At 45.8% G+C, this 21,116-nt stretch overlaps 1 protein-coding gene across 3 annotated transcripts in view; it reads left to right on the top strand.

The window, feature by feature from the left end:
• The window catches only part of pde4ba (phosphodiesterase 4B, cAMP-specific a), a 110,731-nt gene extending 91,006 nt beyond the window's left edge, over positions 1-19,725 (top strand). The window contains exons 1-9 of one of the 3 annotated variants that reach the window (XM_056277212.1): positions 1,216-1,545; positions 8,742-8,835; positions 12,725-13,008; positions 13,248-13,412; positions 14,062-14,161; positions 14,359-14,513; positions 14,658-14,780; positions 15,455-15,637; positions 15,813-19,725. In XM_056277212.1, the coding sequence (XP_056133187.1) occupies positions 1,375-1,545; positions 8,742-8,835; positions 12,725-13,008; positions 13,248-13,412; positions 14,062-14,161; positions 14,359-14,513; positions 14,658-14,780; positions 15,455-15,637; positions 15,813-16,238 (1,701 nt within the window). In that variant the 5' untranslated portion in view covers positions 1,216-1,374 and the 3' untranslated portion in view covers positions 16,239-19,725. Of the gene's footprint in view, positions 1-1,215; positions 1,546-7,234; positions 7,675-8,741; positions 8,836-12,724; positions 13,009-13,247; positions 13,413-14,061; positions 14,162-14,358; positions 14,514-14,657; positions 14,781-15,454; positions 15,638-15,812 lie in introns of those variants that run through there. The other 2 variants (XM_056277214.1, XM_056277211.1) reach the window with 2 other exon arrangements.
• The last annotated feature ends 1,391 nt before the right edge of the window (positions 19,726-21,116 follow it).

Genomic DNA, 21,116 nt, shown 5'->3' with positions numbered 1-21,116 from the left:
GGGTTCTTTGAAAACGTATCTTGAAAATGTGGGTGTCACGGGCAAAGGGGGGGGGGGTGACTAGTCGGTGGCGTCTCATATCAGCTGACCTGATCTGTCTGTTATGTGTAAGACTCCGGTGCCCTCATTAGTTCACATTGAAGTGTCTTTGAAAGACAGGCGGGTAGGTGGACAACTGGGTCACTAACACGTAGGTACCTTTCTTGTGGTGAGACGGTGACCTGGCAGCAGGGGCGGTCTCCTCTCCGCACCATTTCTCCTGTCTGTTTACGTGCTTGTGTGTATTTTTTTTTCTTTGCTTGCATGCTTTACCCACAGTCTAATCTCAGTCAAATCTACCTCATCCTTTGACTACCCCCCCCTAATTTAAACCATTACACAACAACTGGTATTGTAACTGTCATTTGCGACATTAGTCTCGAACTGTCTATTGTTAATGAGAACACAACCATCAAGCTCACGCCGCCCCAGCTACCACTCACATTTAGGGTGGATCTGCTGCAACAGCTGGAAGCCGGTGTCTCGGTAGTGGGAGGTGAAAGGCTAGAAGCGGACCCTATAATTTCAGCTGTACCCCCCCAGGGCGAGGCGCGGAGGAGACCTTCGCAGCTGAGGACTGGGGCAGCCGTTGTGTGTGACTGGGCGTCGGGTGCACAAGGGCCGTTTTAAGGAGGGCTAGCATAACCGCAGGTGTCGTGGCGTTTTGCTCTTGTCTCGTATGAAACCTGCGTGTGGGTGATGAGCAGTTGAACCGACCGGGTTTGCAGATACCGTTGAAGCAAGACCGGAGGCAGAAAGGGGCCCGAAGAGAGAGCAAGGCCGTGGAAAAAGAGTTGTAATCGGGTCATCTTCAGCTCGTTCTCGAGGACCGCTCGCCCGTCTCTGGGCGTTAAACTTGAACCGACTTACATTTGCAATGACGAGAGAAAGGGGGAAGAAGAAGAAAAAAAGAACGGAAACCTTTGGCCGGCTTTCATAACTGGAGTTCAAGGAAATCCAGTGTTTTCAGTAAAACAGGAAGCGTTGAAGTCATCAGATCTATCAGTGCATTATTGACAGTGTAAACCACAGAGCAATGAAGTCGAGCAGCGGTCGTAGTGAAAAACTTGAGTTGCAACACGCAAGAGGAGCGGCGGAGCAGAGGCGGGTCTGCCCCCTGCCTCTGTGTGTGTGTGTGTGTGTGTGTGTGTGTTAGCCAATAGACTTGCAAAAGCTCACTCCCTCACCTAGAGATTGAACACACACACACACACACACTCCTCCGCTCCCAGTGTGTGAGGTAAAGCCTAGTCAGACCTCGCAGCCCAAAAGTGAGTCAGTAGAGCTGTGGCGTTTCCCCCCAGCCCCAGAGGCAAAGGCTTGGTCCTTTTACTCATGCTGCAGTCAGTCCATAGTGAGAGAGACCGAGCCGGAGACACGGGCAAACACAGGACACACTACGGGACCGCAGCCCAGCTCTACTCTCTCTACACACACAGCAACATGGGAGCCTGCTGCTTCAACAAGAAAGAGAAGAAAATAGGGAAGCTGAACAGCTGGAGGAAGGTGAGGGGTTTTCTTTTGTCTTGGTTCGTTTTACATTATAATTTCTTCTATTCTATTTGACTCGTTCTGTTTTCACCTTGCAGTTTGCTGCTCTGTTGCAGCATGCTTTCAGAGGACTTCGTCTTTGTGTAGACATTTGTAGGTCCAACTCACGCAGCCTGTGCTGAACGGTTTTGGGTTTTATGTGCTGTGCGTCGTGTTATTAATGCCGTCTTGGTTCGAGCCGCCAGGTCACGGTGTTTAAAGTGACTTTAATTAAGTAGGGGACATTTCATTACCATTGATGCAAGACTCTTTCTTGGAGCCATGTGTTCTTCAGTTGAGTTTTCTCTACTCGGCTGTGGGCTGTAGACTAGAGCCCAGAGTCTCAGTCTGGGTTTGACTGTTACTCAACCACCTTGGCGGGCTTTTATATCGAGACAAGTATGCAGAATTAAGCAGAAATACGTGTTGTCTGCTTTACGTTTAGCCTCATTTACATCTGCTTAAATGAAATAAATGTTTGATGAGGGAAAATAGTTGAGGAGGTACGTGTTTGGTTAAGGTAAAGAAGGAAGTAGCCGCGGGATGCCCCTAGCCACGTCCGAAGGTCGTGCTTTGAGGTTCGGACCCGAGGTCTGAGGACGAATTCCCCTGATTTGTCAAGCCTGGTGCCAGACACTCAGGTCATCTGGGGAGAGGGAGAAGGAATTGCTCGGTGGTCTGGCACCGCGCTCAGTGGTGAGGTCATCCAAATACGTGAATAAAGAGCCATACGAAAAAGTTTTCAATTTTTTTTTTCAAAGAAAAAAAGATTTGCATAGGATAATTTGTACCACCATGAAACCCGCCTTCAGAACCCCTTGATTTAAGCACGGTGTCGGATCTCATTTTGAATGTCGCTCTATGGGGGGGCCCATGCTATGCTTTTCTGCAGACGTGAGTTTTTCGAAGTCATTCTTGGGACACGCTGCTGCCTACAGTCGGTCGAGAAAGGCTGATGCTTTGGATGCAGCCAGAGGCCAAGAGAGTGTGTCTGTGCAGTCATTTGACTGCTAACCCTCCCCCCAGCAGTAAATGGCGTTGCGAGCCACATTTGAACACTGGCCTCAAACAGGCAAGAAAGATGGGAAATGAAACACTCAACTGAGAGGTGTGTTGGAGGATTGAGTCATTTGCCCTCGCTAACCTACACGTCTCTTCTCTCTCTTTTATTAATGCAACTGACCATGCCTTACTTTAAAAATGCATCCGAGAGAAAGATACCTTCAGATACACTCTTTCAGTACAGCTCTCTGTCCCACACACTCACACTTGTACACACTCACAATGCAGGTGGCACTGACACAGTGAGTGAGTGAGTCAGAGGAAGTAAGTGGTCGTGCAGACTCTCTCTCTCTCGCTCTCTCTCTCTTTCGTCTGTCTGTCTCCCTCTCTCTGTCTGTCTCTCTGTCTGTTCCGCTCTCTCACTCTCTCACTGTCTCTTTCTTGTCTGTCTGTCTCTCTCTGTCTGTCTCTTGCTGTGTGTGTCTCTGTCTCTGTCTCTCTCTGTCTCTCAATCTCTCTCTCGCTCTGTGTTTCTCTCGCTCTGTCTCTCTCTGTGTCTCTCTCACACTCTCTGTCTCGGTCTGTATCTTGCCATGGTTGGTATCGCCATGTTAACTCACCAACTGATATATTCACGCTCCCTACGTAGGTTGGAGTCCTCATCTTAGCAGAGTTGTGTCACTGCTAGTGCTCACAGCAGTGTGTTCACCCTGCGTGGAGGGGAGAGTGGTGCAGACAGACTAGCTGTGGTGGTCACGAAGTACTGGTTGCTCAAGTCAAGGATGTTAAATAAACAGGAGAAGAGATGCTAGATAGATGAGTTGAAATTGAACAGATTTACCAGGAAAATAGTGATTTATGCTACTGAAAGCTAGCAGCTGGAGCACGGTGGTAAATAACTGTCCCTTAATGATTATCATCACATTCACTTTTACCAAAATTTTCCAAATTTCTCTGATGAATTTTCACAAAAAAAAAGTGTTAGTAGTTAGGATAGTTATTCTAATGAAGTTCAGTTTGTATATTTTTATTTCTGCTGTGAGGATAACAGGTTGTTCCTCCAAATAAGGTGCCAAGTCTTTTTCATTGCAGGCTAAAAGGTCATGCTCTCAGTGACCCACCCGTGTGCGTGCTGCTGCTGGTTAGCTTAACACAGGGCGCCCACTTGTGGCTCAAAGCTCTAACTACAGTCTGAACCACTCAGGCAGAAAATGACAACTAATTTAGAGTGGATCGATTTAAAAGAGGCTGTCTCCAAAATATACTGTATCGTGTATATCTATTTGAGGAAGCTGTACATTATGCCTGTGTAGGTCTACATTTCAGCAAATCTAAGGATGGCGGGGGGGGGGGGGTCATACATTGAACTGGCTGTAATTGTGATTTCAAGTCCATTGTTTAGATATTAAATCTGATTCGGTCATCGTCTCAGGTTAAACAATAAAAGCCTTAGAACATGAAATCTGAATTGATCAGATCTACCACTGAAATCAAACACCTCACGCCACAGAAAACCTTATGTTTTTGCAGATGAGAAATATAATCTGACCTGCAGAGCCTTTTGATAAAGGGGGCTTGGGTTTTTGTTTTTCAGGGCACATAAGCTCAGAGACTTGGTGTCAGCAAGAGGCTGTTTCTGCCTTTCGAGCTACCTGATGGTCTAGCTGTCTGCCTGCCTGTCTGCCTGCCTGCCTGTCTGTCTGTCTGCCTGCCTGCCTGTCTGTCTGTTTGCCTGCCTGCCTGTCTGTCTGCCTGCCTGTCTGCCTGCCTGTCTGCCTGCCTGCCACAGTGGGCTGTCCAATGGAATCACGTCTGAATGGGAGAGCTCAGCATTTTTTTTTCCTCACAATGAAATGCCATAGGCTCCATTCACCTTCTCTGCTTCTGCACATCCGCCCACTGCTGAATCAACCCAACCCCCTGGAGAGAGAGAGAGCGAGCGAGAGAGGGAGGGAGAGAGACAGAGAGCGCGAGCGAGAGAGAGGGAGAGAGAGAGTGAGCGAGAGGGGAGAGAGAGGGGCAGCAAGCGAGAGTGAGGGAGAGATAGAGCGAGAGGAAGGGAGAGAGCGCGAGCGAGAGGGAGAGAGAGAAAGGGGGAGGGGTGACAACTGATGAAAATGTTAGATATGTAGAGAAATACGGTGTAATATAAGAGAAAATAAAGGATGGAGGGAAAGCATGGAGTGAGAGATACATGAAGAAGAGAGTAACAGGAAATCAAGGATGAAGAAAGCGGCAAGGCAAAGCAGAGGATGAGGGCTCGAAAGAGAATGTGTGGGTGTGAGCAAGCGAGCGAGTGAGAGAAAGAGGGAGAGGGGTGATCGAGTGTCAGGAGGTAATGAGGCTTCCCCTCCGTCCCCGTCCTCTCAGTATTATCTGAATGAAGCATCCGCCTTCTTTAGGCATCTGCTGTCTCTGTCCCCTCCTTTATGGCCTTATTGAGGACATAAAATAAAGCATTAAACGGCGTAAGATGATCACACAGTGTCGCGCACACACACAACGCCACGTAATTGTATGTGCACAAGTGTGACGGACATATGTTTGTTACGTCAGTGTCAGTTGTGCTAATTTCCTGTAATAAATGTCCGTTTATTGGCTTTGATGCATATGTGATGCTTGTGTGTGTATGTGTGTGTGTGTGTGTGTGTGTTTAAGAGCCTCGGTGAATGTGCGAGCATGCATTTGCCTCCGCCTTCAGGGCCCCGCAGCTCTCCACCACGCTGCAGCGAGACATCCCCTGCTATTATTTCTGGTCTCTTTATATATTATGCAGCGAGCTGTTACATAAACAGCTGCGTTTCGCCTCCCCTCCTTCCCCTGCTATCCTCCCTCGCTCTCCTCCTCCCATTCGCTCCCTCCGTGGGAGGATAATCCAGAATCCTCTGGGAAGCTTTGATCTCTTCCTACGTTATTCCCAAACATGGATAGACACCACCCCACACACACACACAAACCAGATAGAAGGTTCTCTTTGAAAGTCTGTCCCGTGGAGCAGTTCTGAACCGTCGAACCACCTCTTATAAGCCCAGTGCATTGAGGAGTCCATAGGCAGGGGACAGGTGGGCCCACCATGCGTGACTCGCGCACATAAACACACCTCAAGTTGGCCACTGGTAATGATGTAATAGCATTCCAGTCAGGTGGCTCTGGCCTTGTGCTCTGCGGCAGCATCTACACCTGCTCAGAGGACAGCCCATTGATTCTTCCACGGGCAGACAGAGAGATTGATGACAGTGTTGGCGAGTGGCAGCCGGGAGAAGGGATTGACATGTAAGTGGTGGAGAGGTGGAGCGAGGCGAAGAAGGGGAGGGAGCGGGGGATGAGGGATTTTTCAGTCTGTACATTGGCAGAGGGGAGGCGAGGCAGTGTGTGTTGTTGTGTGTGGCATGTCCTCGTGACAGCCTTGCAGCTATACCGCATGCCCGCCCACCATGAAGGGAGGGGGGGGGGCCTCGCGTCTCCTCCCCTCGTCTCTCCTCACCTCTCTTCACCTTTCATATGGTCCTCTCCTCTCTCCCCACCATTGCACTTTTTGTGAATGCAGTTTTGTGCCGGTCCCCTGATGTTGTTGCCATGGCATTGGGGTGTTCTGGTAATTGGCATACTCACACTTGCATACAGGCACAGAAGGGGCGATAGAGATAGAGAGGGACTCGTGGGCTGATGTCACCTAAATTGGGGAAGGATGCAATTATCTGCCACCTATCCTTTCTCTCTCTCCCTCTCTGTCTCTCTCTCTCTCTCTTGCTCGCTCGCTCTAATTTCACCCTCCTCCCCGTTTTTTTTCTCTCTCTGACCGTCTTGCCCACTCTCTGGTTTTCTCTCAATGTGGTCTGTTAAAAATAGCCTGCCACATACACCCTGACACCCTCTAATATTGTTATGGTATGCGGATAATGAACAGGCTTGCGAGTTCTCCACAATGGCCGCTTGCACACAGAGCTGTCAGGCAGCGGCAGAGAGAGAAGAGTGAAGGGAGCGGGAGATAATAGAGTCAATCGAGAGAGAGAGAGTGATAAAAATACAGATGCGGTGCATTCACATTTCTCAAAACGTGCTCGTCCCCTCTCTCGACGCTCATTGTTTTACTGTACGTAGGGGGCGCATCGTTGTCTCTCCATGTCATACCTGCATGGAAAATGATATGGGGGCTAAAAGAGGTGTGGGGGTTATCTGCAGGTCTGGCAGAGCTGGAGAGGAGAAGACAAGCAAAGAAAAAAGGGGATGTCCTAGAGTCTGGATCTACTAATGTGCCAGTATCTGGAACAACCTCCCACCAATACAGACACACACCAATACAAAACCATGCTGGGGGGGGGTCCCACCTTCTCCCCACTTTCTGTCAAATCATGTGTTCTCAATAGAGTGTGTTGCTGGGGCTGGCAGACTAGAACTGGGGGAAAAGAAACGGGGGGGGGGGGGCAGGAGAGACAGACAGACAGACAGGAAAAAAAACAGAAAGCGAGAGACAGACCAAGAGTAAGAGGCAGGGCAGGAGGGGGAGAGAGAGCGCTACAGCAGTGAGAGCAGCGAATGAAACTAATCCAGCGGAGGAACCCCCCCTCCAGTCAGATGAACATCACTGCCTCCCCCCCCTCCTCCTCTTCCTCCACCTCCTCCTCCTGCCTCCCTCGCAGTTTGTTCCCCCTCCTCCTTCCTTGGGTACTCCATTATTCATCAGCGCGCTGAGAACCCCAAGCTCATAGCTCCAGCTGCCGCCACTCCCACCAGTCAGCCCAGTCTGCCGGAGCTCCTTAACCAGGTCGGAGCTGCCGAGACAGGCTACAGAGCTGGTCCTGCCGTCCCTCGCCACCCATCCGTCCTAAGGCATGGAGACCAACAGCTGTACCTTTTCTGCCGCCGAGGGAAAGAGCCAACCATCATCAAGCTGCCCTCTTAGCCACTGAAAGGTGAAACGTAGAGAAGAGGAGAAAAGAGGGGATTTTTTTTTCCTCCTTCAGTCACTAGAGGAATCCCATTCGTCTGCCTCTATATTTTTTTTATCGGATTACAGTGCTGGCTCTGTGCAGGGAGGAGAAAACGGGTTCCAAAATGCCTGAAGCCAACTACCTGCTGTCTGTGTCCTGGGGTTACATTAAGGTGTGTGGCGTCTTCCTACGTAAGCTAGTCGGGATACCGCACTCGTCCCGTTGTACCTGTGGTGTTGTATTGCCGTTGGTTCTGTTGGGGCAGATCTAAAGCAATTACGCAGTTCTGCTGCTTTTTGCGAAGCTTCTCAGGATGCCATGCTATGTAGTACCTGTTTTTATATATATATATATATATATATATATATATATATATATATATATATATATATATATATATATAACAGGTACTGCATCCTGATCCCAAATCCTGATATATTCTATCAGGATTTGGGATGATGCCAAAAAAATTGTAATTGTCTTCATGTTGAAGTTGAAACATGAGCTTAGCTGGTTATTTGGTTTGTGGGGGGGGTACGGATGGATTGGGGGGGGTCTTTTTGACAGAATGGTGTTTTGTGGCTCAGGCTCCATCTTGAGTCTTCTGCAGAGATGTGTGTGTGTGTGTGTGTGTGTGTGTGCGTGTGTGCGTGTGAGGGTCTGCCATAAACAGCTGCTACTGCAGTGCCTGTGTCTTGTGTCTGCGTTTCCTCTGCCCAATGCATCCCTTCCTCCAAACTGTTTTATCCACCTGACCGTTCAGACTCGAACACTGTGACGTGTACTGTGTCCTGCACTGGAAAGAGTAAACCTGCGGCGACGAGACAAATGTACACTGAGCACATTTCCCTCCAGGAGGAATTAAAATTCTTTACACGCTGATGCAGTAAACAATAAAGCTAAACTTTCTTTTTGTAGAGGGTGATTTCAGGTGTGTTGAAAGGGGGTCGCCTCCCCGTTGGTCATCCAAAATATGATCCTCACTTTGACTGCTTAAAGAGGGGGGAAAAAAAGAAAGATTTCTCTCACCCACTAACTCTTATCCACATGAAGAAAAAAAATCTCGTGAAGTGGTGGAGTAAGACTGGGAACTGATGATGTTGGGTTTTGTTTTTGTTTTTTTTGTTTTGTTTTTTTCCATGAAATCCTGCACCATAATTTCTCCCAGGTTTTCCCCCCTCAGTGGAAACTGATGACATTCCCTTTCTAAAACCCCTCCTCTCTACTCCTCTCTTGCAGTTCAAGAGAATGTTGAATCGGGAGTTGACGCACCTATCCGAGATGAGTCGGTCTGGGAATCAGGTGTCCGAATTCATCTCCAACACTTTCCTGGGTAAATGAGAGGCACTCACACACAACCTGTATTCTCACTGAAAACACACAATACCTTTATATATGTATGTATATATATCATGTGTGTGTGTGTTGCTGGGGTTCACTCTGACATGGAGGCTCCATTTTGGTCTGTGCAAGCCGCTCTAGCAGGGGGGGGGGGGGGTTTGCGGGGGTGTATCATCATAAAAATATGCTGCGCCATTAAGCTTGCCTCAGTGTTTATGATGCAGGAATCAAGAGGGCCCGCTAAAAGTGAAATCATCTCCCAAGTGCAAACGTTCATTTCCCGAAACAGACAAGTCGGGAAAACACCGAGAGGCGTTAAAAGGGTTTGCTGGCTTTGTGCAAGGTGGCGTTTGATATTGACGAGTGAACTTGTTAGCCGAGATCTTAGTCAGTGATTTGGAACCGGATCCTGTCAGTGTGGGCCGGAGCATCTAGTTCTAGGAATAGATAGGGGGACCGAAACCTCCAATTTCCAGTTGGGCCGTTCACAGTCTTGCACATATGGAAAACGTTATCGGACCGTGGGACCGCTGGTAAAGAACTGTTTACTGAGAGACAAAAAGGGATGAGTGTGGATGGGAACATTTGTTCGTTCTTTCGAGGAAGACTTGACTGAGGGAAAGGTAGGGTATATATATTGACAAATTAATGGGATTGTGAAAAAGCTGATGGTCTGATCGAGCAATAGGATGGAGGTGGGGTGCAGGGCAGGCAGGGTAAAAGAGAGAAAAGCAGAGAAACATCTGACTGAGACACAAGATGGGGAAGAAAAGGTGGAAAAGGAGGTAGCAAAGATAGGAAAGGTAGACAATGCAGGGGGGTGTCGGCACTCAGTAGAGATGAGGCGGAAGAAAAGGTGTGTGAATGATGACGGGGGGGGCATGAGGTGACGGGGAGGCTTTGACTGCAGTAAGGAGGTGCTGAGGAACCCCCTTTCACCGGCGGTGAGATGAGCAAGGCAGATTGGGTGACTCATCCCAGCATCGTCGTGAGCAGGGACACCCCCCCCCCACCACCACCACCATCCTCCTCCTTATCTCCACATCCCTCCATCCCCGCCGCCTGGGGATTCCAACTCCATAAATGACTATCTCTAGGATTAAAAAAAAACAAAAACAAAATAGGATTTCCCTTTATGGTGCGGGGAAACACATTGGAAAACAGTGATGTCACAGTTGGTGCAGCTTGGCTGATCCTTAGAGGACCAGTATATCCATCACTCCAGCCAGTCTGGGAGATTAAGATTGTTAAAATTAAGATTACAATATCCCATCACTACTGCATTTATTTTCCATCATATCCATTTTATGTCAACATTCAGACAGGCTGAGAGGAATGCCCCCTTCTTCTTCTTTTTTTTTTTTACCCTATGTGTCATTGCACAGATGTTGAGTCTACGGCAAATCCCTGTCCCCCCCCCCCTTTAATCTGACTCCCAGACTTTTACAACATATTACTGTAAGTGAGTACGAATGACGCAGGGAAATAAGTTGTCAGTGAACCTCGACTGACTGGACACGGTTATAGCATCGGAACTTGTATGTTTTTTTCATCTGGAGAGAATGTGAACCAACATTTCTGACGTCCCAGAAAGAGGGGATTTTGGACGGATGGCGTGCCTTCCGCTCACGTGCGCCATTCCCCAGCCACAGCTGCTGTCCTCCCTACCTAATGCTCTCCTAATTCCCTTTGACTGGCCCTCTGCCGACAGCAAAACCCAGCTCATTTCGGAAATTCGCCGTGAAAAAAAGGGCCCATATCTACCCCTACTCCCCTCCCCTCCCCTCCCCCTCATCTGTCTCACAAGGGACGACATATATAGAGGAGGATGAAAGGGAGTCCGACAAAATCGAAACAACCGCGACGGGAGAGAGAGTGGAGAGGACAGGTGAAATGAAAGAGCGGACAAATTAGAATAGAATAGAATTGAATAGGTATTTATTAGATTTTGTATTCAATAGGACATTTTAAATTTAGCATAGCTGATAGAACCTTTTGGATTTCAACCTGCTGGCGAGGAGAAGGAGGAGGAGTTTAGACGAGAAAGCATATCAGAGAAGAGGGAGTGGAAAGAAAAGGATTGAAGAATGAGGAGAAAAAGGAGAGGAACAAGTAAAAGGGGAATATGCGTTACTGTCAGACAGTGTGAACCGACTTGCCTCAGAAGGGAGCTAGCTAGCTGGCAGAACATGAAGCCCCGGCATGCGATATGGAGCTGGAGACGGCATCTGAAGAAAGCTGAATTAATCGTTCGTGTGGCACTATTTGGCTTATAATGTCAAGTGACGGGATAACAACATTGTTAAAGGTTGTTTTGGACCACTTCGTCTTGACCACAGTACATGTGTTGCTGTAATATAGTTTAATGGCGACACATCTTCTGCCTCATGTCCCGAGAGTAGCATGAAATCTGTTGCGTAGGACGTGGATATGAGGGACTGTTAAAAACCACAGCACAATTCTCTGTATTACAATCAGGCCTGACCTGTTAGGAACGCTCTCTCTCTCTCTCTCTCTCTCTCTCTCTCTCTCTCTCTCTCTCTCTCTCTCTCTCTCTCTCTCTCTCTCTCTCTCTCTCTCTCTCTCTCTCTCTCTCTCTCTCTCACACACACACACACACACGAGTCTCAACAGTGGTGAATGATGGCCCGTAATGAATTCCAGGCCAGTCTATTGCTCTCCCCCCTGTTTCTCACACAGCACATGTCTGAGTGCTTAATTGCCCGTTCTCAATTACCACTGGAGGATTTGGAGGGGGGAGGGTGGAGAGATAGAGAAAGACAAAGAGAGAAGCTTGAACGTGAGAATGAAAGTGGTTATTTGGATAACAGCTGGTAATTGAATAACCCTCAATGGGGCAAGGTTGATAGGCCAGCAATGTGTTGAATTGAGGCTTGACTGATGAGAGGCGAGTGTACATGCACACTGATAACCGATCCCTGCAGGATTTCATCTGCACACACACGCAGTGCCCCTCTGTCTTCTTTTGGACTCAGCTTCTCGTTTAAGCAACTGTTACAACAGAAAGTAGGCTGTTTCTGTGTGTCTTTTTAAGGCACCAACATCAAATGGCCGTTTGCCACGTTTGATGTCCTTTTATTTCTTTCATCCTTTTTTTTTTTCATCACAAGTTCTATAATTGGTTGCATCAATGCCCCAAGTTAAACATAGAGGAATAAACTATGGTAAACAAACCAAAAATACCCCCCAGAACTGAGTGATTTGTTACAGCCAAAGCCTTTGTGGTGACCCAGTTCGCTGGGCTGCCTTAACATTCAATGAGTTTCAGCTCTGGGCGCTTTCAATGGGTAACCTTTGGGTGTGAAAAGAATGGGAGATGAGATTTGAGCCACCTGTGGTGAGAAAGAAGTGTGTTGAGAGAAGGCCGGGGGTGATTTTTTTTTTGGGATGAACAGTATGAGCTTAGAGGGAGCGTGTAGGTGGATGAGAGGACACGTGGATGGATGGATGACAAAAAGTTGGGTGTATCAATCAAGCCCTCTGCTCGTCACCTGGTGCGGGTGTTTTGGTCGTGCACCTAGGTTCTCAAGACAGCCCACTCCCATTTATGCGAGGCCAATTATAAATGATAAGGAGAGAGTGATGGAATGAGAGTGAGGATTGAAAGCTAACTTACCCCTCTCTTTTTTTCCTTCCTCTTGATTCTAGCTCTCATTCCCTCACGTCTATATTTCTTTTTCCAGAACTTTCTTTTCTAAAACATTTTTTTTTTGCTTTGTCTTTTCTTACTGTGTGAGTGTTTGATCGAGAGTAAGAGATACTAGGTGCTAGCACTATTTATTTTAAAGACATTTAATTGATGAAGAAAAAATCAGGGTACAAAGTTAAACCTCTAACTCTTATTCGTTTGCCTCCCTCAGACAAACAGAACGAGGTGGAGATCCCGTCGCCGACGTCCAAGACGCGAGAGAAGAAGAAGCAGCAGAAGCAGCAGCTGATGACACAGATCAGCGGGGTGAAGAAGGTTTCCCATGGCCCCTCGCTGTCCAGCAGCTCCATCTCGCGCTTCGGTGTCAAGACGGACAAGGAGGAATTTCTTTCCAAGGAGCTGGATGATCTCAACAAGTGGGGCCTGAACATTTTCACCGTCTCGGAGTACTCAAACAACCGGCCTCTCACCTGCATCATGTACGCCATCTTCCAGGTATGGAGTGGCCTGCTTCACTTTTTCGTCTTTGTCAATGCACTTAATATATAACTATTTCAAGCCTAACATGAAATATTCTGGAGCATTTCCCATGGTTTTGTGGTGATTTTGACGTTCTACAAGTTCAATAACGGCTATTTAGGCTAGGCTGTACCCTATATGAATAGAAACAAAATGCATTTTGATTGACTAGTTTGCATAATGACTCCATTCTCGTGATATTTTTCTGGCTGTAGGAGCGAGACCTGTTGAAAACATTTAAGATCCCTGTGGATACATTTGTTGCCTACATGATGACTCTGGAGGACCACTACCATTCAGATGTGGCCTACCACAACAGCCTGCATGCTGCTGATGTCGCCCAGTCCACCCACATCCTACTCTCCACCCCAGCATTGGATGTAAGTCAATAAATGACCCGAGTGATGTGCCTGATGACACAGGAGGGGAGAGGGTTTCCAACCTGAGGAAGAGATGGTGTGACCATAATAGACTTAACTTGGAGTGAGACGAGTACCACGATCAATCCAAGTGCCTTAGTTTAGTGTCTTGTATGGAGGTTCATTTCACCCGGTCTGACTAATCTTTGAAGACAACAGTGTAAATGAAACAAAAGCCACTGAGTTCCCTTTCAAATAATTTATTGTACTTACACAAAAAGAGTGAGTCACTCTTGTAGGTAACAATACCCATATACAGAAAATTATCTCAGAATGAGTTATGGAAAGATAGACAGCTTATTGAGTACATGATACAACATAGCACTTCTCGGGCTTATCTGAGGTTGGCTGACCTTTTCCTTGCAAGCTCAATAACAGAAAAAAATTCTCGTGTCACATTTGGGTAATACTGACTTTCTCTCTTATCTATAAATTCAGCCTTGGAGGCGTTCGTGAACTATACAGCATCTTTTATCTCTGTTACACAATCATGATAATCAATAATTATGCTGCAAAAATTAACTGTTGTATTCTCTCCTCTGTCATTTTTGATCTTTTTATGTTGCTTAACCCTCTCCCTCTTTTCTCTTTCTGTCTCTGTTTGGGACAGGCGGTCTTCACAGATCTTGAGATCCTAGCAGCCATCTTTGCTGCTGCTATACATGATGTTGATCACCCAGGAGTATCGAACCAATTCCTAATCAATACCAGTAAGTGTCAGTGTCACGACACGCTTAACATAATTTTAGATACAAGGGGGCGCTTTCATCAATTTATTATGCTTGGTATGCAGTCCCCCTTCACCAACCTGATAACAGAAGCTGAATAGAAAGAAACAAACAAACAAGCAAAAAGAAAAAACAAAGGAATAGAATTTAGACTACAGTCCTTGTCTTTGTCCATCTAGACTCTGAGCTGGCGCTGATGTACAACGATGAGTCTGTTTTGGAGAACCATCACCTGGCGGTTGGCTTCAAGCTCCTGCAGGAAGACAACTGTGACATCTTCCAGAACCTCACCAAGAAACAACGCCAGTCGCTGCGCAAGATGGTCATTGACATGGTGAGCCATTCTTCTTCGCTTTCTACTGCGAAAACGATTCAATTCTGTTGTAGTTGTTGTCTTTTAAAATTGATTTTTATCAGTTCTGTAGCAGGCCAGAATCTTGATTGTGCTGGTGGTTCATTGTCTCTCCCTTGTATCCAGGTGTTGGCCACTGACATGTCCAAACATATGAGTCTGCTGGCTGATCTGAAGACAATGGTTGAGACCAAAAAGGTGACCAGCTCCGGAGTGCTACTGCTGGACAACTACACAGATAGGATACAGGTAGGGAGTTTGTGTGGATGTCTGGATAACTGGCAAATATGTTTGCCAGTTATACTGAAATTTGTTTGAACTTCTGTGCGTTCTGTGTCTTTTCTTCTGTGGCATTCTTTGTGTTCGGCTGTGTGTGTCTGTTTTTGTGTGTGCATGTTTGCACATGTCTGTCTCCTTGTGCGAGTCTGTGATTGTATAATCTATCTATATCCACCTCTTCATTTTCTTGCCTATAGTAGTGCTGATCAATAGCCACCGTTAGTGGAGGTTGCTCTCCAAATGATCATTAATTGCCCTCCTAATGAGCTGACCTTTGCTCCTACTCTTTTTCTCATTCCATCCATCTTCCTTTATTCTTGAAGTCCCCCCTCCATACAGTACTTGCCCTCCAATAGTCTTTCTCATAGTACCTCTCTCCTTGACAATCGACTGACAGGCAGCACCGCTTCCTTTCCTTACTGAAATTGCTCACTTATGATTTTAAGTTGAATACTGACAAGGAGGGATGTGTGATATCCGTGCTGCAAGTATTACATTAATTTCACCCAAAATCTTGTCCTTGGTGGTATCCTACAGAATTCAGTTCAGGCTAATAGATTTACAAGTGTGGGATTTGTGTTGTATGGAGGGTTTCACACCACATGTTTTGTTTCTGGTTATTCACAAGTATTTCCTATTTGCAGGTGCTGCGTAACATGGTGCACTGCGCTGATCTTAGCAACCCCACCAAGTCCTTGGAGCTGTATCGGCAGTGGACAGACAGGATAATGGAGGAGTTCTTCCACCAGGGAGACAGAGAGCGGGAGAGGGGGATGGAGATCAGTCCCATGTGTGACAAACACACAGCCTCTGTGGAGAAGAGCCAGGTAGGACACATAACATAATAAAAATTGGGAAGCGCATAAATGCTGGAGACGATTAAACACACACCATAAATACATGTACATAGGAATAAACAAATATGCATGCACACACACACGTACATATCATTGGACGACACTTTCTCATCCTTTCCTTTTCTCCCCGATCTCTCCTCTGCAGGTGGGTTTCATTGACTATATTGTCCACCCACTGTGGGAAACTTGGGCCGACCTGGTCCACCCCGATGCCCAGGACATTCTGGACACGTTGGAGGACAATAGGAACTGGTACCAGAGTATGATCCCCCAGAGCCCTTCTCCTCCCTTCTATGACAAAGACACAGATGGACTCGGAGGAGGTGCGGGGGGGCAGGGAGGTGGGGAGAAGTTTCAGTTTGAGCTGACCTTGGAGGAGGAGGAGGACTCAGATGGAATAGAGAAAGACGGGGAGGATGAAGGCGAAGATGAGGAGGAAGATAGTTTAGCGGAGTCCTCTCGCTCCCCTCCGCTGGACTATTCAGACAGTCAGGAGCACGAGGAGCCCATAATGGAGCCCACAACAGCTATAGAGATTGTCACGCACGAAGCATCACCCACAGATACATAGGGCTTCCACCGGTAAGTTTGCATGGTGGTTCAAAAGTTTTAATGAAAGAGGGGTGATCCTCTTGCAGCTGTGCTTTTTAACAAAGCCCACAGAAGCTGGGGCTTAGTTTTAGCCTGTATCGGGGCGTCTTGCACTTGGGCAATTGGAGCCAGGCACGGAGAGAAGGTTTCAGTGAAGCGGCTACAGAGTTCTCAGGAAATAAATGCTGCGGACAATAAAGACCTGATGGACAGGCAACTGAGGAAGGACATTGAAGGATTTTGGCCAGTGAGGAAAAATGGTTGCTTGTGTTTTCTGAACTGGCATTAAATGGACATTGACACTACTGAGAGAAGTTTTGTACCTAAAGACTTTTTTACGGACATGATATGTTCTAAAGTAGCATATAGTAAGACCTACTGATGGAGATATGTTTGTATAGCAAGAGAAAGTGTTTACTTTTTTCCTGTACCATTTGTCAAAGGACTTTTGTGTGCCTTTTTTACTATTGTCTTTATACTGTAATAGTTTTTTATTTATTGAACACTCTAGTATGTCTGTGAAAAAAAAATTTTTTTTAATCTGAAAGAGCAAAACCTTTTTTTGTATCTCTGAAATAGAGAAGTCTTCCATGTATTGGGCAATAGAGAAATCCAAACAAACTTCGACAAACAATTTCTGGACAAACTCATACAATAGGGGAGCATGAACGACCATATTGGATGCACACCAACATGTTTATGTTTTAATCCGAGCACAAATTACATATTTATGCATGGAATTCAGATGCATTGGCTCATAATTCATGCTTCATGTTCACTGTAAATTTTGCTTTCCACTTCACATGTCAGTGTCAATGTATGTCAGACAGTCACTCTGAAATACACCACCTGTGTTAACTAAGTCCATCGCTACCTGTCTCTCCTCTTCTTTGAATTACCAGCCTATCGGTGCTAGCTGGTTATTCATGGCAAACAACAATTTTGTGTGTAAAAATCCTGCATAAGCCGTCCCCTCCAGCAGACGAGCAACAATACATGTTGCCGTTTTCTCCACAGGAATTTGAAAACAAAACTCAGAAAAACTGATAGGCTGTTGGCTGGAATTTTTGATGCATTGATGCACTGCAAAAAATAAAATCATATCAATCTTATCACCAAAATCAAGAAAAAAAAACTTGAAATAAGCAAAAATATCTGCCAGTGGAATAAGATAATTCAAGATAATTCTACTCAATATTGGACTTATTGTAGCAAGATATTTTCACTTGTTAAGATTTCATTTTTTGCAGCGTGTGAACTGGCTTTAAGTCAAGGTCAGGTCCTCTCACTTGCAGCACTCCACCAAAAACAAGACGCCAGCAACTACAATGAGCAGAAACAGCAGCAGCTGGGCAGCGTAAAAAAACCTCACCATCTTATTATAAAGAGCTGCTTGGATCTATATTTGAAAAAAACAAAACAACAGACAAATGGTAATGCAAGAAAGAAATGAAAGAACGATGAGTCTATTTTAATCCTGGAGGTATGCTGCAGTCATAATAATCCTGTTAGTCTGAAACAGGCCCAAGACTGTTCCGATGCAGCACCCCCCTACCCCGGTGCAATCAGGTGCAGACCAGATGATTAAAATTGCTCCTCACAGCAGCCTGACTGAAAGGCCTGCTCACACCGTCATCAATGCCATTATTCACATGGTTTACAAATCTCCCCGAGCTCCGGAGACACAGCCCCAAAACAATCAGGTCACTCATTTCTTCCTCTGTGAAAAAGAGACCGAGAAGAAGAAAAAAAAATCCCCTCGAGTGCTGCTTCTGCTCACTGACGTCAATTGATTTTTTTTTCCATTTTCAGCTCCGCTTGAAGTTAGTGTATCAAGTTTCCAGGACAGGAAATTTCTAGACTCGGCATATCGGTTTGCCCTCCGAGACAAAGGGAAGAAATATAAACAAATTAACGGCATATACCAAATTAAAATGCTTCTCTGTGCCCTTTGTTTCTTAATGTTGGGGTCGTGAGCGAAAATGGTTCAACAGCCCCTCCTGTTCGGCGCCGGCTCTTGTGGCCTCCGTGACCTGTTTTCATGGATTGGCTCATTGAGACTATAATAACCAAGATTTCACTGTGGTTTACTGACATACTCAAAGGTACTTTCATCTACTCTCTTATCCACCCTCACTTTAGCATGCTTCAGTGTGCAGGATGCACGGGGAGTTGTGTCTCCATGTGTGTGCGTGTGTGTGTGTGTGTGTGTGTGTGTGTGTGTGTGTGTGTGTGCGCGCGCGATGTGGTCACGTCTGTGTGTATGAGTGTGACGTCTTAATCATCAGGCCTTACTCCATCACATAAACTCGTTTGTCTCTACTGTTTGTCGTTAGAAGCTCAAGTTGGTCCTTTTTGCTGTTTATAACAGTGTGTATTTATTCTATACTTTAAGCTTGTAAATAATGAATACTGATTCAGTGTAAAATCTATTTTAATTTATATGCACTTGCATTACCTGGAAGTGGTGGTGTCTAATGTGTAGAAGACTCTGGAATGGAGTCTTTTTATATCCTGTATTTTATATATATATATATATATATATATATATATATATATATATATATATTTTGAGTGCCCAGCAGAGCAGCAGCTAATGTTGTTTCTGTCATATGAGAACCTTGTAACTGCAAATAGCAATTATCTTTTTTCATATATATGTATATATATGTATTGACAGTACAGTAGGATTCACTTTAAAGAGAGATAACGGCCACAGTTTTGCAGAAGAACAACTCCTGACCGACTGAGTTTTTGCAGGGTGCAAGGTTTTCAAATGACAGCAACATTGAGGTAACCCAGAGGCAGCATAGAGGACATGTTAAATTGCATAGGCTTGGAAATAGGATACATACAAGCAAGGTAGGGAGACCAGAAGCTTTGTCAATGCTTGGTATCAAAATACACGCATAGCTTTTCTCTCTCTGTGACTTGTTGCGGCCTAGGCTTATACATGCAGCACTTTGAATGCAGATTGCTGATACACAAGGTTCGGATACAGGTTCGACTGACAAACACAAAGCGATTGTCTTCTTTTACACCTCACACACTTAATGTAAAAGTAGATAACATGGGGGAAGTATTGGTAGCATGCTACAATAGACCCCACACTGACGTGAATCGTACTGACTTAACAACAAAACGTGAACTTATGTAATTGTGCAAACGTGTGAACTCTTTCTGACCAAACTTGTTAGCAGTTTTGAAATTCAAATTTTGTCAGTATTAACATTGTTAATCTATGTTCAAGCTTTTTTGGTCCCAGTTGTGTCCAAATGGTTAGCCACATTTAGCACTATCTGCATGAGAGATGGGTTTTTTTAATGTCAATAATACCTTAAAGTCTGCCGGTTGTTGCAGGCAGATTGTTAAATGTTACACACAATGTATGGTATTATATTGTATATTGTGTTCAAAATGAAATCTGAAATACTTTTTCTATGAAATGATTAAAAACAAAGCATGAATACGTGCTCTGTGTGTTCCCTTGTTTCACATCAAAAATTAAAATCAACATTTTTCAAGTGCACTGCGGCATTGCACAGCCATAGCACTGACAATGAAATGTGTGATCCACAACCTCCGTAAGAACACAATAGTAGTCTTTGACAAAATAAGGGTAGGGATGTATACAAGGTCAAACACAGTAGATGGACAGAGTATTGAATAAAACTCTTCTGAATATTAAGATGGAGAAGAAAATGTAAATGATGAGTTCAGTAGTCCACAGGTGCTATGAATTGTTAAAAGCTTTGCTTTAGATGATAACGAATTAATGCCTGCATCAGAAGTGTGTATTCAGTTTGATACAACACCTAGTTATGCTTGGTCCTTACGCCTATCTGCTTCATTACTGGGTGGACTGTGCTGAATCACAAGTGGGGGATTCGGGCAGGGTTTGGAGACTCTACCACAGTACTTCCTTTATGGTTTCTTGAACTGGCCGGTTTTGGTGGGTTCCCGTATGAAATGCGCAGGAGTGTTCTTCAGTCATTTCGAATCTTGACCGAGGATATACCAGGAAGTTGAAGCAGTTCATCAGGGCCCAACATGTAGCGGGGGAAACGTGTGACATCTTCAGTCTCAGCTGACTGCAGGTACCCCCACCCTTATAAACAACACAGCTGCATAGCGACCGAAACCACCGGCCAGTTTCATATGCAGATTACCGTGACCATTAACTAGCGCTACAGTGGCCATGTGTACTATTCACACAGGACTGGGGAAAAGTTGCAACCACAGCACTGTAAGATAGCGACAGATGTACTCTTAGCCCCCCCCCCACCACCACCACCACCTCGGTTCAGGGACAGTCGTTCCCTATTAACATATAGATGGCCTCTTTGACTCCACGTTCAAACCAGCGTTCCTCCCTATTAAGGATGTGCACGTCCATCCCTGAGAGAGTGGCCACTGGCCTGTAGATGGGTGTAGACCGTAGATAGGTGTGGTGTTGAGCTAGGATACCTGTACACACCGTGCACATATGATTCTGGGGCAGAAGAACAGATCAAGGAATACCGTACTCTAAATAACATGCATATTTTAAATCTCAAGCAACTGCTAAAAAGTCGGCTGGCATAAGACGTGCACATCTCTACATACCGGCTTCACAGGTGCTGCATCATCAGACCCGCGTCGCCTAATGTGCCGAGACAGGAACACAGTGTGACAGACTCAGCACCACCACCCACTCGCAACCTTAAAGGACAGTCCTGATGTGACCCGGGCACGCAAAACACACACCGCATGTCAACTCTGGCAGAGTACATAGGGCTTATTTTCTCTCTTTTCTCTTTCTATCACCCATACATGCACCTCAGAGGCCTCCAGTAGGCATATAAATGATGACGTCATC

Source organism: Lampris incognitus, chromosome 3 (assembly GCF_029633865.1).
Source record: "Lampris incognitus isolate fLamInc1 chromosome 3, fLamInc1.hap2, whole genome shotgun sequence".
Classification (NCBI taxonomy): domain Eukaryota; kingdom Metazoa; phylum Chordata; class Actinopteri; order Lampriformes; family Lampridae; genus Lampris; species Lampris incognitus.
This window is presented reverse-complemented; position numbering and strand designations above follow the sequence as displayed.